Source organism: Papio anubis, chromosome 19 (genome assembly GCF_008728515.1).
Source record: "Papio anubis isolate 15944 chromosome 19, Panubis1.0, whole genome shotgun sequence".
NCBI lineage: Eukaryota > Metazoa > Chordata > Mammalia > Primates > Cercopithecidae > Papio > Papio anubis.
Genome location: NC_044994.1, coordinates 56,598,777 through 56,615,571, shown reverse-complemented (window position 1 = coordinate 56,615,571; position 16,795 = coordinate 56,598,777). Strand labels below are relative to the sequence as shown.

Sequence of the window (16,795 nt, the reverse complement as noted above, 5' to 3'; positions counted from 1 at the left end):
GTCTTCAATTATGTCCTTCTCTGCCTCTGACTCACTCAAAAGCATTCACTGCTATTAGAAGCAAACACCCGTAGAAGGAGCCATCTTTTGTTTCCCCTCCTGCTCTTGCACCCAGTCCATCTCCCATCTTCACTGCTTGCAACTCTCAGCTCAATGACTGAGGCCTTCTTCTGTGTCTGGACCACTGGACTTGGTCATTAATCCTGGTGTCCTTAATGTTTAGACACTGGTTTCCCCAAAAGACTCTAACTTAGACTATTCTGAATTGCTATGTCTTTGCTGCTGTGAGAAAGCAGCTCTAATCCATTTTTCATATAACCCCATCCCACTCACCCTCAACACTGGGTCTTTTTGAATGAAGGTGGTTATGCCTTGGATCCTTCATCCTGTCTATTTTTTCTGAGTTCTCACAAGTGAGTCATGGTGCTCAACTCCTAGGTATCAAGGTATAATAGGTCTATGATCTGCAGACCTAATGAAATGACAACAAATGTATTATTGTTTGGAAGCAGGTTTATTTATTATATACTTGCAATTGAATATAAGATACAGACATATGTATGTGGTATGTATTGCTAGAAATGCATATAACATATATTTGCCTATTGTTTAATGTTTTTTCTAGATATTTATTCTATAGAAGGACATGGAGGGATAACTACTTATTCTTCATTATAAGAACAAGTAAAGGCATTTTTTAGATAGGAAATTAACTGATCATCTGCTTCTATAACTTTATTAGCTACATTCAATAGACAGTGAGCAATAATTTAAAAACTCACCATTATATAAAATAATAAATAACAAAGTAAAAGTTAATGTTATAAAAATAAACTGAGAGTAAGGAAAATCTAAAAGGGCTTCATCCCATTTTAGAAGACCAAATGATTAATGGGGTTGTCATGTTATAATAGACAATTGTCTAATTATTTCCATGTTTTTATTTAGTGTGTAGCAGAAGTTGTTCAGAAGAACAAAAATACGTAGAAAACATCTCTAAATTTTTGGCAATTTGAAATAGCAATTCTGAGGCACACAGCTCATCTACAAAAATCTTTTGCAGAAATAGCACGTTTTGGTTTTAGGGTGAGGAAAATTTGCCAAAAAATAAAATGCACTTGGTTATTTTATGCATAATAAGGAAAAGAAAAGGATGATCTGCCACAAACTGTGGGCCTCCATGACCGGTTCTCCCTGACATAACGCCTCCTGTGCCAGCGGCTGCTTCAGTGCCCTCCTCATTCACGTCCACCATGGCTTGGTGGAACACTTCAGAAAGAAACAAGTCATTCCGCTCCGACATCCCTGAGAAATTGGCCTGTCCCTTGTCGAAGGCGTCCTCCATGCCCATGCTTCTCAGAATGGATTTGAGTTCATAATGCTCTTCTAATTTGAACTGGGGTATATATACCTCAACATCATCTTCAGCCATTGTGTCTTTGCTGGTCCACTTGTTGAGTTTGTCATAGGTTATTTCACTTTCCAGCTGCAAAGCAAAACAAAACAAAGCAAAGAAAATACAGCAAGTATTAGAACAGAAGGAAAACAACTTTAAGTCTAATATTAAAAATCAGTGACTTTATTGTGGGTGATATAAAAAGTTAACAGATTGGTCAGGTTTTTACAAGAAGGTAATATGTATGACATAGTTAAGGCTTTGAGTGAAATATAGAGGTATGCCACATTTACTATCAACTGTTTCATATATTTCTGTGAGAAATTACCACACCATTTGTAAGGAGTATATATTCATCTCACGAAAGGTAGGTTTAGCCCCAGAAACTTGAATATCTCAATGTCTTACCAGTTCCAAGCCAGTGGACACATCGGCAATTTCATCTGGAAGCAACAGGAACATGCTAACATCTCCAGCATATGGGAGTTCTAGAATCTGAGCCTTCAGGTTTTCTATGTATCCAATGTTTAGCTTTTCACGCAAGTACATCATCTGTACAGGTGTGTGCTGAGCCTAATATTATTAAAAAGTAAAATATGGAAGTTGGTTATAAGCTATCAAGAGATTTAAAATTAGACATAAAGGAGGATGGGTTCTACTTTAGTGTTGGATAAATGTGGTTTTTTAATCAACAAAATAAACTATTTGTACATCCTTAGTGGGTACTCTGATATTATTAGCTCGTTCAACTTTATACCTTTATTTAGTAAGATGGACAACAATGGTAATGACAACCATAATTATAAAACACTTGTTTAGTTGTTACTATGGGCCAGGAACTCATGTCTCAATATTTACAGCCCTCTGAACTAAGTGGTAGAGTCAACGTTTGAGTCTGGGCATGTATAACTAAAAAGCCATGGTCTTCCCCTCTACCTCTACTGTTCCTTGAAAGAGTCCAATACTTTTAACTAGCAAGTCATGTAGGAAAATGAATGAGTGGTCTCTAATTTTTCTGTCTGTATCTTGTCAAAGGCCCTAAAATATACTAGGAAGATATATTTTGTTGTCTCATACCGAGTTCACACGGAAAGGATAAAGCCCATTTAGTTTCTTCTCAAATGGAGTTTTCCACTTTCCTTTGAAGTAGACAGCATTCACCAGGACCATCCTGGTATCCCCATCTACAGAACCTTCAGGTAACAAGTTTAGGATTTTGCCTACAGAAAACATAACATATATTTAGGTTTCATAATCAAGAACTGTGAAATTTACTTACTGAATCTTCCGAGTAGCCATCAAACTAAATTCATCAAATTGCAGAGATGTTGATCTTCAAGCTCAAGTTTTTCTTTAGATTTATTTAAAGCAAAATTAAAATTGAAACAAATTTCTCAAAAGGCTTGCAAAATCCAAGAAAAAATGAAGAAATAACGTATTTAAAAGTTAGACCTCCTATCAAATTTGGAAAGGAGATTTTCACTTCCTTTTATAATGCTTACTCAAATCTTTGCAGTTGAAAGTTATTCAAGTAAGAAGGAAGTGAAAGAGAGGCTCTTAAGGAATATTATAGTGCCTTTCCAAAATATATCATGTACTGCAAGATCTGGTCTAGACAGTCTGAGGATCTGACTCACTCGTTTATTCAAAAACATTTTTAAAAAAATATGCTGCACCTAAATTAAGAATAGTGCAGATAAAAGAGATGAGAAAGGAATAATTATCCTGGATGAGCCTAGAACACTGGGAGAGACATTCAAAATCAGTTGTGGAACCCTGTGTGATAACTTCTGTAATTGAGCTAAATAATATAAGTACTATGACCATACAGAGAAGGGAGTGAAGGAGTGAGTCCAAGAAGATTGATAGAAACAGTGACAACTGAGTGTGATCATTTAAAAAAATGAAATTGGCTTAAGAAGCAGTCTGCTTATAGTTAGTACTTGCTCTGCAGTATTCCAAGCATCAAAATATATTACTGTGATATTCTATTAGGTGGGTTTTATTAGTGTCATTTTATTCCAAAGGACACTGCTAGGTTAGCAGTATTCCCAAGGTTATAATGCTGGTAAGCTTGTAAAAATTCTGCCTCCACAGTCAAAACTACTGACAAATACAAGACTCTTAACAAATTAATAGCTCAATGTGGTTTTGAAGTAGGAGGTGGGACCTGACTCTGGAGGCATGGTTTAGACACCAAACCAAACTGAGGGCTAGCTAAAACAGGGACCAGGGACAGGGTGGAAGCAGTGTGCCATGTCAATTTACCATTGTGATGGCAACACCTTGGAGTTACCACTTCTTTCCGTGTCCGTGGCAATGACCTGACGACCCAAAAGTTACTCTCCCTTCCCTAGAAATTTCTACATAAACTGCCCCTTAATCTACATGTAATTAAAAGTAGGTATAAATATGACTGCAAAACTGCCCTGAGCTGTGCCTCTCAGCACAGTGCCTGGGGTAGCCCTGCTCTGCAGGAGCAATCATGGAGCTCTCACATTGCCACTTCAGTAAAGCTGTTTTCTTCTATCCTACCTCCAGCTCACCCTTGAATACTTTCCTGGGTGAAGCCAAGAACCCTTGAAGGCTAAGCCCCACTTTGCAGCTTGCCTGACTTGCATCAGTTTCACCTTCAATGTATTCATTTAATAGACACATTCAATATATTTCCCAAGCTATTAAAATTTTTGGTTAGTATTGGGGTATAGTAATGTGTGATGTGTATGATAAAACTAGTATTCGATCATAACATGATGAAACAGACAATTCTCTCCAATTCTTACAAAAGCTGGTAAAACAATCTGCCAAAATAGCTGCTTGGCATCTTGGCAAAATAACTGACTTACAGCCATTTAGCACAATGTCTAAAGAGAAAAACAACTCATGCCGTTCTTTAAAGAACGCAAAACTTCCATTTGTCTCTTTAATTTTGTTCTCCATTTTGACTGAACTTTTGTTGATTTAAATCATCTTTCTCTGCTTCCTTTATGTCAATGGTCTGTCGATATTTTAGAATAGTATTTCAAAATCCACAGTGAAAATGAAGAACTAAAAGGAAATCAATTATTTTCAGAAAAACAAAAATATATATATTTTTTAAATCCCATAGAACTTAGTTTATGTGCATTTTCCATTGTGGTAAGTAATAAACCAAGACACCAAACTATTTATTGAAACAATGTCTTAAACATAAAAGCTAAATGAAAATCCTTAAAAAAATAAGTTATTAAAATCTTTAAACATCCAATTGAGGAATTCTGGAGTTAGACTGAAGATCAGAAGAAGCAACCCTAGCTTTACCACTGCCAGTGGCATCTTAGGGGAGCTAGTTAACCTCTTGGAAACATGGTGCTCCAAACACAAATTGATAAGAAGGATAGGAGTTCTCTTAGGACGTTTCCAATCCTAACAGATCATAAACGAATGAAATACTTACACAATTCTGAATTCATAATCATCTCTATTTCTTAGAAATACATTTATATGTCAGTATTCAACGATTGTTTACTGAAGGCCTACAACTCTACCTGGAAATTCAGAAGAATGAAGGATTTTCACTGTCAGCAAAAAATTGTGCAAATTTTTGTGGGGACACAGGACAAGCGTGACACACTGGTCCTACCCAAAAATAATTAGAGCCTGAGAGGAAAAGCAAAGCAAACTAACAAAAATCAGTTCCATAATTGCTTAAAGTCATATATGGCTAACATTAACATGACTTGTAAAGCTGAAAAAGCAGATGAGGAGACGAGAAGAAGAAAAGATCAGGAAGTGATTAGGAGACACTTCCAGGAAAGAGTAAGACTTTGGCTGCAACTTAAACTGCAAGTTTAATCCTGTAGTTGAGGCATCCACAGAAGCAAAGTCTAGAGGCAGCAATGAGTGTTTATGGGAGCTCCAGGAGCCAGTGGTAGCCAAGTGCAGTTAACTGGATTACTGAGAACTTGAAAGTCAAGGTAAAGAACGAGACCTTCTCCTGAGGACAGTAGAAGGTCACTGACAGTTTCTAGTGTGGGAATAGCATAATAAGTGTGTTGCATCACCTCTTTAATTTCACCTCCTTCCCTTGGCCCTCTGCATTCCAGTGAGACCAGACTCTATTCTTCTCCTTAGGGTTACCTCTGGACCTTTGCATATTCTGTGCACTCGGTCTGGAAATCTCCCCTGAGGCACGTGCCCTCCACCTGGCCAGCTCCAGTCCGTCTTCCCAATTACAGTTTAAACATTTTTAAATCGAGTCAGATGCCTTCCTGTGTACTCCCACATAGCACCTGTGCTTCTCAATAAAAGCACTGACTACTACTGTATAGCAATTGCCAACATGATTGAACGCCTCCTCTGTAAGCTCTATGGTGGCAGGATTTACCATTTTTATCTTTATCTCCACATATAGTTTCTGGCACATGATGTGTGGTGGATAAATATTTGTTGACTAAGTGAATGAACTTAATTGAACTTAATGAATGAATGAATTTAATGAATAAATGATGCAATGAACTAAATTACAATGAATAAATGATTCAATTAAATCATTTATTCATTGTAAAATATACAAAGGGAGGTAGGAGCCTGTGAAAGAATTAAGAGCATGAGTTAAAATGGTAGACTCGACTTAGATAATCAAGGAGGGATGAAGCAGAGACCAAAAAAACTTGCTGGTGGATTGGCTTTGAATGGTGAAAGAGAAGAAACAGTGAAAATAATTTTATGATTCTTCCCTCCTCCACTGCCTGTATTCTTTACAGCTCACACCATTTACTAAGCTCAGGGTCAAGCCTTGTTTTCTTTTTGTCCACAGTGGGCGTAGACTCACAATTATTTCAATGCTCATATTTCCTATTTTGAAAGCTTCTGCTTCCTTTCATATTCTATCCTCAAGCAATATCCAAAATCAAATATTTAAGTACTAAACGTATGTCTTCTATTAGTAGGTCTCAATTATTTCCTCTCAGTCAAAACACGACTGAGCTAATCAGGAATAAAGTTGCATCCACCAAAGTAACTAAAGCTGGACAAATTGTAAAGGGGTGAGGGCTAAGTTCATGGATGGGAAAAGATAGATCAGAGTTTTCTAACTGGAAAGAAGAAAAGAAAATATTTCTTGGTTTTACCTTGGGTTTGAGTCTTGACCCAGGAATTAATCTTTTTTCTGGCTTCTTCTGCATATTCTAGGAAGTCTACTGCCTGGGGTTCTGAGGAGTAATATTTCTGACAGAGTCGAATATATTCCTTTAAAGCAAGAAAATGACGAAGGTTACATAAAATGCATACCAAACAAGCCATGGCGTAATTGTGAATTATGGTCTTCCTATTGAGATTAGGAGACCTGGGGTAGGGTGGGAGTGGAGGTTGGCTATGGAAGGCAGGTGCTGAAGGGGGAAAGAGTGCAGATCCCCTTGTCCACACTCCCACCCCAACTCTATCCACCTTCTTGCACTCTTTGCGTTATAGAGACAGAAAAAAAGGAAAGAGGTTTGGCTTGGGGGATAGTGTCTCTGGAAAACAGTTGTATTTGTTTTCCTGATTTTTGATTCTGCAATTGGGACATTTGCAACAGGAAGAGGAGGAAGCCCCAGAGGGTACAGGAGGGGCAGCTGTTATGCGAGGCCAGCCCTAGGGAGCTGGCGTGGAATTCCAACTCTGCTTTTACGAACTGTAGAATTGTAGAGAACTGCTTTGAAAGTGACTTCATTACTTGTTTGGGGTCCAGCCATTTCAATTACAGGTTTCACTTACTTCCCTGAAGCTCGCAGACTTCTCACCAAACAGTTTATTGACACTTTCCAGTAAATAATCCCCTGTGGATGCATTGATTGCAGAGCTGAGAGAGCGGAAGGATGAATGGATTTTATCTGCAGCTTGTGCCTTGAACAGAAAGAAGGGATTCTCTATATATAACACAGGACTACTAAACAAGACCATTCTTAAGCCATGATAATAGTTTTTGAATACAATCATGAAATGCTATATTAATACATACTTTATTTTGGTACTTTAGAGGAATCTTTGAGAAAATTATTTCGATAAAGATGTGGTGCATTAAAACTAATAAGGTGAATTTTAATTTCTTTCACATTTTGCTGTGTCTATGGATTGGATTTAACCAGGAGGTGACCAACAGCCTAGAAGAAAGACAGGCCCCTTTTCAGTTTCCTAAACGTCAAGGTCTCTAAGGAATTTTTGTTATATTTATAAGATGGGTAAGTTCTGGGGATCTAATGTACAGTATAATGGCTATAGTTAAGAAGACTGTGTTCATTAATAGTTACAGTTAATAAAACTGTTTACTTGAAACTTGTGAAGAATATGTTTTTAAGTGTCCTCCTCACTATACATACATGCATACATACAAATGGTAGTTAAATGTAGTGATGGATGTGTTCATTAATTTGACTGTAATAATTTCACAATGTATAGGTACAGCAAGTCATCACACTGTACATCTTGGACACGTACAATTTTTATTTGTCCATTGTACCTCAATAAAGCTGGCAGGAAGGAAATGTTGCCTTAGTAATGATCTTACAAAGTTCATATAGCTTCTCTAGTTACCTATTTTATGGGGCAACCTAGGCAACCTATACAGTGGAAAATACGGGTTTTAGTAAACCACAAAAGTGAATGGTAATTTCAGTCCTCAACCTGAAGTTTGTAAGCACCATGTCAGACACAGGGGTTGGTCCCAGTAGCAGCCTGTCCTAGGGCAGGGGACAGAGCCCTCCCGATGGACTGCCAGGTATTGCAGGATACCTGGTGGAATCTCCACATGATCAGGGTCCTGTCCACCTCCTCTAGCCCATAATTCCCTGGGCAATGGGTGGAAGGAGTGTCAGAGTGCCCAGGAAGAGAGCTGTGGGAGATACCTCTTCATAATCTACCTCACAAGCATGACTGTGGAAGTTGGTTACCAACAGAAGCAGTCTATACTCAGGTTCTATAACTTAACTGGATGGCTGACATTTAAGGAAATGGAGTATTAAGGAAATGTATTACTCCCAGAGATAGCTGATTGATTAATAGATTAGATGAGAGAGAAGACAGATCATAGATGATAGATAACACAGATAGATAGGATTGATAGATGTATGATAGATAAGATAGATGAGAGAGATCAATGACAGATGATAGGTTAGATAGATAGAAGGAAATATATCCGAAGATCAGTGATTTCTCATGCAATCATTGGGCCTGACCTTCCACCATTTCTCAATTAATTGTCAGTCCCTACCCTCTCTCCTCTGGAAATCCTCATCCATACACATGTATTCTAGGAGTCTCTGCTGTGGATTTATAATAAATAACACATACCTCACCAATGACAAAGGGGCATGAGAGAATTTAGAAATAAATAGGCTTGACCTAAAACTCATGAAGTCTGGATTCTTTCCTGGCTCTCGTTATGCGTATCACCTTAGGATATGTTTTTCTTAATGACTCTGAGTCTTAGTTTTCTTTCTGTGAATGGGGGAGGGTATATTCGCTTCCTTACCAGTCTAACACTGTGAATTTAAGACAAGAAGATTGCAAAAATAAACCACAAAAGAAATATGGACCAATAAGTCAGATACCTGCAAAATCGCGTCAGGATAAGTACCCTTCTGGATCTGCTGCATGAACCCACAGCTGGTCGAGTTCTCTGGAATCAAAGGGGTAACTGCATTGGCTCCCACTTCATTAAACTGAAGCACCTACAACCAGAATTAGAGAAAATGGTTACACTTGCCCACGGATTTACTGAACTTTTAAAACGGATGGCTATCAGGTGGCTGTAAAATGGTCCTAGATCTCTTCCCTGCCCTTATATGTGGGGAACAAGCATAGATACTCAATACTCTTTCTGTGTAATATAAAAGTATCAGCCAACCTAAATTTCCTTTATAGAAAACAGCATGAGGTGTTTTAGATTAATTTATATCCTGGCCATTTTGGAAAACAAATTGTTATTATGAGATGATTTAAAACCTCTTCCCCAAATTATCTAAATTATATCCAACCAATAAATGGCCTTGAAAAAAATGCCAGTATTTTGAAGAAAGTCACAAGGTTAACTCAGAACCTTGTGTGTCTCTCTCTTTTCAGTGGCCTTATACACAGAATCCTTTCAATCTGTCAAAAACTACAAGCCAGAGTCAGCTAAAGCATAAAAACAGGTCACGTAATAGTAACAGGATTCACCTAAAATATTTACACGTACCACATTCATACACAGAGAAATTAATGTCCATGTGAGGGACAAGTTGGTCTGGTGACACGTGAATCTCTTTGTATGGTAAGTAGGCAGTTTCGGCTGACACAGGGAAGCTGGCAGCAAGGACTGACCCCTCTGAAGCTGCCTCAGATCCCCTTCCCACAACACTGCTGCCTGCCCGCCTTGGTCTGCCAGTCTTAATACCTGCAGGCTGACCCTGCCTTCCAGCCACCCACCCCATCCAACCTTCTTGGGAACCCATGGTCCTGCAGCACCTCCCTATGGGGTCCCTGAGGAGAAGTCGATCTGGTAAGTGGCTTGATGGTTGGGGTTCTGCTAATAAAGTTAATTAAGGCAGCCTTGTCCAGCAGGTTGGTGAATTTCTGGGCTAGAGGGAGAGGTGTTAGAGTTTGTGAGGTCTTTCTCTGCTCTTTGAGTCATACATCATAACTCCTGCCTAGTATTCTCTGAAAAGAAGTGGTGCAACTCCGCCCTCACATAAAAGAAGAATATTTCCTGCGACAGCTTGGCTGGTTTTCCTCCCTTCCAAGGAAATTGACCCTTGAATCAGGGTTCTCTGGGCTAGCACTAAAGCCTTCCTGAATCAGCGTTAAAGTCACTCAGGGAGATGTCCCTGCAAAAGTGGGACTGTGAGCTGCCCCTAGTCCATGCCAAGGCCACGGAGAAAATAGTGAGGCAGTTTGGCCTGGATGGGTCTGTTTCCTCACTCTAAGGAAAAGAGCTTGTACCCTAATTCCCACAGACCTACGTGTCCAGGAGTTTATGCCTTTTATTTATTCTTTTCTTTCACTACAAATGTACCACTTCTAACAGCTACAGCAATTCTCAAATGTGTGGCCTCTTCTTGCCCCAATTCCCTCATCTGTAAAAAGAGTATGGTAATCATCATACCTACCTCACAGTATTTTGTCTTATGTGAGTAAATTTATGAGAAGTTCTTAGAAAGATGCCTGGCTAAGGCACTAATAAGTATTGGTTGTTATTACAATGACGGCTACTAAGTGTCTTACATAGTATCTCTAAGCTTCACAACGGTCTTGCATGCTACACATTTTTATTCCCATTCTATAGATGAGAAAACTGAGATGCAAATGGTTTCAATGTCCTCACACACACGTAGTAAGGAACAAAGCCATGACTCAAACACAGATACGTCTGTCCCCACAGTCTGTTTCTTTCTCCAAGCCAATCAATGTCTTTTTCTTTTTATTTGGGAAGCAATCATATTAACATTTGAGTTTCAAAATCTACACATGCAACAGAGTTGTAAAAAGACTATATAGAGTCTCAAAAAAAAAAAAAAAACAAACAAACTATGTAGAATCCTTGCATAGTCCCAAAGGCTTAAAGCACTTCTTAGATAGAGAAAAGCTATCATGTGTCCAGAGTGATCGGTTTATTTTCCCCTAGTACCAAAATCAAGATTTTTACTTTAACAACCCAGAGCACTTCGTTTAGCATTTGCTCCCAAAATATATTGCTACTGATTCCTTTACCTTTAAAAACAAAACAAAACAAACAAACAAAAAAACCTAGGCCAGGTGCGGTGGCTCACGCCTGTAATCTCAGCACTTTGGGAAGCCGAGGCAGGTGGATCATAAGGTCAGGAGTTTGAGAGCAGCGTGACTAAGATGGTGAAACCCCGTCTCTACTAATACAAAAACTAGCCGGGCATCGTGGCAGGCACCTGTAATCCCAGCTACGTTGGGAGGCTGAGGCAGGAGAATGGCTTGAACCTGGGAGGTGGAGGTTGCAGTGAGCCAAGATCATGCCACTGCACTCCAACCTGGGTGACAGAGCGAGATTCCGTCTCAAAAAAAAAAAAAAAAAAAAGGAAAAAAGGAAAAAACCTAAGACCTGGTGTTTCTAAAGTTTTTGTGCCAATTTACTATCTTTATTCTTTCAAGGCAAAAAAGCAAACATACTGGGGAAAGAATATTGCAAAAGACTACTTGTGTCAGGGTGTTGAGCAATTGAGTTTTGTTGTAAGTCTCAATGTTTAAACTGTCACAAACACAGAGAGTGATTCACCCATCCCTTGTCTTCCTGCAGCAAGATTGGCCAATGCTCTCTCTGTGAAACTTCAAACATCAAATGAGGCCCACCTTACACGGGTCACCATGTGCATGGAAAGAATGTGTTTACACTCAGGTACGTTCTTGTGGGAAACTAGAAACCAGCCGGCAGCATCTTGGTGTGACTGCATGCACAATGCATGCTTGTCCTTAAAGCATTTAATGTTAATGTTTGTGTTTGCGAATGCAAGGGAATTTTAATGATGTGATGGCCACATCGAGGTCACTAACCTGGGAAACAACACGATTGCAAGAATTTTGTATGTACTGAGTGACTGACTACTGCATGATGATTGCCGTGTATAATTGAAGTAGTCCAGCATAATTTCAACGGCCCAGACTCAGTGGAAAGAGTTTCCTGACTGAGTCCATGTCCATTCACCAAGGAAGGCAGGCAGTGGCCTTGCAGAAATCCCTCATGATGATGTTGTGCATCCCATCCATCTTCGTTTTCAGGGCTGGCCATGCATAATGCCAGGTCTCATTCTGCTACCATGACCTCACAGGCATGATCTTCTGCAGCTACAACACTATCCATGCATCTCTGTGGGTATAGTGAGTACCACTGTGGTATGTTTTTCTTCCCTTTGTGATACCCTCTTAACATTATTGGGAGGAATTCTTCATAGGAACATGGAACAAACACCACAGTGGCAGAGCAATGGGAAGGAGCCCAAGCTAGGAGTTAGGAGACAGTGGGGCTTCATTGACACCACCAGGGCTCTCATCTGTAAAATGATATCTGTCTTAAAACTGAATGAGATAATGGGTACGACACACTCACTTTGAAAAACAAGAGTATTATATTATTAAAATATAAGATGCGGCCACTCATAACTGTTTCCAGCCTTGCAGGCTATTCGACTCCGATATGCCTTCAACAGCTACACCTGAGGGATTTTGGGGTTTGGCTGTCTTATAGATTTGAATCTAAGGAATTCGTGTTGTAAAGATCAGTCCTGCATTACCTGTGGTGATTGCTGACCTCCCAAGTCACATGTCTTTAGCATAAAACAAGAGCAGTTCTCCAATTCCATTCAGGAACCACTCGGCCCAAATGTGGAGCTTCAGCTCAGACTCACCTTGGCCATCTGGTCTTGGGTGCTGCCCCTGGAGCCCATGTAGACCATGGCCATGGTGGACGAGATGCTCCATGGGGAGAAGAAGAGGTTCTGGGTCGGGCTTGCGTTTGCCAGATGCTTGAATAAATTGAGGGCAAAGAGTGTGTTTGCTACACAAAGGTCCTCCATTGTTTCAATCTAGAAGCAAAGAGAGGAAGAAAAAAACAGCTCTGAAACTCGAGGTAACATTTTGGGGGAGGTCAGCACAGTAGGACAGGCTGCACTCTGTGCAGGGACAGATTCCCTCTCTGTTCTTCCTCTGGAACAACATGAGGCAGGGCGGGGACAGCTTCATGGACATGCCACCTGTGCAGCTGTAAAAAGCCCCTCGTTTGGCCAAATGTCCTCCTATCGCCATCTTGAAATTCTTGATAATTTTAAACAAAAGGCCCACATTTTCACTGTGCACCAGACCCTGTAAATTACATAGCCATCCCTGAGATACATGAAGTATTTTGTATGATGAGCAGTGACACTTGGTGACATTCCATAGAATAACAATGACAATAAATAGGGACAGGAGTAGGAATTGAAGCCAGGTTGGCAGACCCTAGGGTCATGCTCTCAACTTCTGTGCTGCCCCCACAAGCACACTGCACACATCCACACCACACACACTGCCACACAGGACGATACACACATATTGAAATGCATGTCACCTGCATACATACCTTGTTGCATCGGGTAAGATGGTCAATCTTCTTTCTACTTTCCTGCTTCTAAAGTGGCTTTGACTCATTGTTTGAAGGTTTGGACTTTCACCCAGCCCCTATTCCAACACCCCTTCCCTATATGCACCACACATACCACAGCCTTACTAAAAAAGACTTCCTGTACTGGGGAGTTCATTACTGGGAGGACTAGAAGACCCCCTTCTTCTGCCACCCCACCAGGTAGAAAGTCAATGCCAGGCAAGATTGCAGGGATAATCCTTAATTCCAGGCCTATGAAACTCATATACACCAAGGTATGAACCATCTGAGACCTTCCCTGACCTCAGGCTTTGCAGGCAACTGAATGCATGCCCACACCCAAGGTGTGTGTGTTTTTTGGTCCTGACCAATAATCGTCTTTCCAGCTGTATGTTTTGCTTTCATCATAGCTTGAAACTTAGCCTGTAATTATCAAAATATATCAGGGCTCTCCAACAAGGACCAGTGATCACTTCTTTCTTGTGTGAACCCTTGGTTCATGAACGCTTTTTTCTTTTTTTTAAGAAAGTGTTTGGAATTTGTTTGTATTAAAACGTCTCATTTGGAATACAACCAGACTACTTTATCAAGACAAAAATAGTAAATTAAATAAAATGTATCCCTAAAACTCTCTCACCTCCTCTCCTCATTTAATCTTTACAGAATCTGTATGAGGTAGAGGTGATTCTCCCTATCTTATAGATTATATCCTGATGCCCAGAGACATTAAGTAACTTGTATAATGTCACACAGCTGGTAGGTAGTGGAGCAGGGATTCAAGCCCAGGTCTGCCTAAGGAAGCCCACCCTTTCCAGTGTTCCCCATTGCTTCGTTTGGTGATGCATAGCTTCACTATGAAGTGTAAGAGCTTAAGCAAGTTGTAGTGCAAGAAATGCTAGAAAGAGGAAGTCAAAAGAAAAAAGTAGTAAACCTGTAATTCTACTAGAAGGCTTATTACGAAAAAAAAATTCACTTTTTTTTTTCTCTTGCTTCATCATAGATACTAGATTACATTGGATAGCTCAAAAATTTGTTCCTCTTCCTCTTAAATTTAAAATTGTCTAAATAATTAAATAGATTTATTGTATAGATTTCTAAAATTAATTATCTCAATATCTTTTGGAAACAAACAGAGTATTAATAACATGAATAAAATATTTCTCGATCCCCATGTGAAAAATGTAAATAAGAGATCAGAGCCAGAAAAGTAAATTTAGACTTCTCCCATACCTAAATACATGATTCTTTGTAACAATTCATACTGGATTCTTTGTAACAATCCACATAGTAATTTTGATAGTAAAAATATTTAACTCTAAAGACAAACTATCAGAAAGTTCTGTTAATACTAAGTTAGAATTTAAGGTAACCTGATAAAGAAAAAAAGTTAATAAGAACAGAATCAAATTGTCCTGGATGCATTTACTTCTTCCAAAAAAATAGTTTCAATTACATTTTAAAATAAGATGTAATTAATTACATTTAATGTAAAAATAATATTTGATGTCTATATGGCAGTTACCAAATTCCTTCAGCTCCCTCTTCAATTTGCGTAATTACCTGTCCAGTAAGGCTTAGCAATTTCTGTAATATGAATGAAAATATGAAAATAGAGATTGCACAGCTGGTCCATTTCAGAAGCCGAGACTGGATCACAGACTTCTGATTCCAAGTCTAATGCTTTCCTACAAACTTTTCAAGGAAGGTCTGAGAGTTTCATAATTTTAGAAATCTATGAAGGCACTCATATGCAGTGTTTCCTGACTCTCAGATAAGGCCATACTTTATGTTTGAATGAAAATCTTTCCAAACAATGCAAAATTGAAGTAATGGAGTATTGTGAAATACCACAGCCTCCTGGAACAGGTATATCTGTTGTGAACTTTTTGACCTTATAATAATTTATATGATCTCATTAACTTCCAAATATTATTCTCTTTATTAAGGTTTAATAGTATTACTGGGATGAATTAATGGGAATAATATGCAGGGCTGGGCTTCCTGGCGGTGCTTGTTGACAAATGCACCACTGAAACTTGGCACAGGGAAGGAAGAATTTGGGAGGAGTCACCAGGCACATGGACATTGTCTCTCACCCGATTGGCCCTGGACGTTAGATTGGAGTTTGCTGTAGCATTTAAAATAAATTTTGTTTACAATTGGACAGTGGAAATATTTTGAAATTGACCACAAAAATTAATGAGAACTGACAGAAAACAACAGTTTCAAGGGAACATCTCATCAAATACTGCTACATTTCCCCCAATAGAATTAAGATGGCTTTCGTAATGAATAAGTATCTTTTTATGGGGTATTAAGTTATTTACTGAACCATACTTCAGTCAACCCTGCAACTAGTTTGGTTGATTATTGTCTTTCACTAAATTGACCCATGATTGAACTAAACTCAATAAACATATTATTGCTGCTTAATTTTTGCAGTTCCTGCTTTTTCATTTAAGATGCAAATGAAGTCTTCTTTTCCTATTATTTATATACAATGTAGAGATTACATTCAATTGCTTAAACGAAAATATTTTAATGTATCTAGCTGTTTCCATCAAATTTAGTGTCAAAACAGTAGCTGGCAGAGAACATATATATTCTAACCTGTTCAATAAAATTGACATCACAATCTGAATGTACATTTTGTTTTGGTTAATGCTACATAGGTATTTGTTGGCTTCTGAGATTCAAAATTAAACCTTATAAATTTAATTTAAATCTTGAAATAAACTATTTTCAATTAAACAACTAAACAAGAAAACACTACTTAAATTTTACTCCCCCTCTACAAACACCCCACATCCAAATTTTCAATCTATTAATACCAGCATGAGGGAAGAGAAAACATGAAATCCTTTTTCCCATAGAGATGGCATGGAAATCATTGAAATACCTGGTTGTTCTCTGGTTATTCGCTGAGTTGCTGTCTGACGGGCAATGCTCCTCTGAGAGTTGTTACAGTTCAGACATGGTAATGACTGGTTTTATACAGCTCTGCCCCTCCCACATGGCATTTTTTTTTCTCTCTCTCTCTTTTGATCTGTGTCCTTTGAGTGATTCAACATTTTACTCAGGAAGACATCATTAGAATAGAAATACTTGTTTGTAAAGGCATAGTTTAAGAAATTTTGGGAGAGGATGAGGTCACTCTGAAACCTAAGAATTTGTCAATATCTACACATGCCTGTCAAAATTAGCTAAAATCTGTCAGCCCCCGTTTCAAGATTTCCCCCACTATACTTGTGCTCAAGGATAGTATCAAATTCTACAATATTCCTTTTAGCTTTGGACAGCCA

General features: G+C 38.8%; 1 protein-coding gene across 2 annotated transcripts; it reads right to left on the bottom strand.

The window, feature by feature from the left end:
* Positions 1-495: 495 nt before the first annotated feature.
* SERPINB2 (serpin family B member 2) lies at positions 496-16,504 on the bottom strand. Of its 2 annotated transcripts, XM_009192872.4 has the most exons (8): positions 16,393-16,504; positions 12,763-12,939; positions 8,965-9,084; positions 7,133-7,261; positions 6,508-6,625; positions 2,474-2,616; positions 1,805-1,969; positions 496-1,486 (listed from the first exon to the last, which is right to left on the bottom strand). In XM_009192872.4, exons 2-8 carry the CDS (start codon positions 12,928-12,930, stop codon positions 1,082-1,084), a joined length of 1,248 nt encoding a protein of 415 aa, XP_009191136.1. In that variant the 5' UTR covers positions 12,931-12,939; positions 16,393-16,504; the 3' UTR covers positions 496-1,081. The 2 variants fall into 2 exon arrangements, with proteins under 2 accessions (XP_009191136.1, NP_001162387.1); NM_001168916.1 differs by lacking the exon at positions 16,393-16,504 and having other exon boundaries at positions 1,082-1,486; positions 12,763-12,930.
* Between the last annotated feature and the right edge of the window lie 291 nt (positions 16,505-16,795).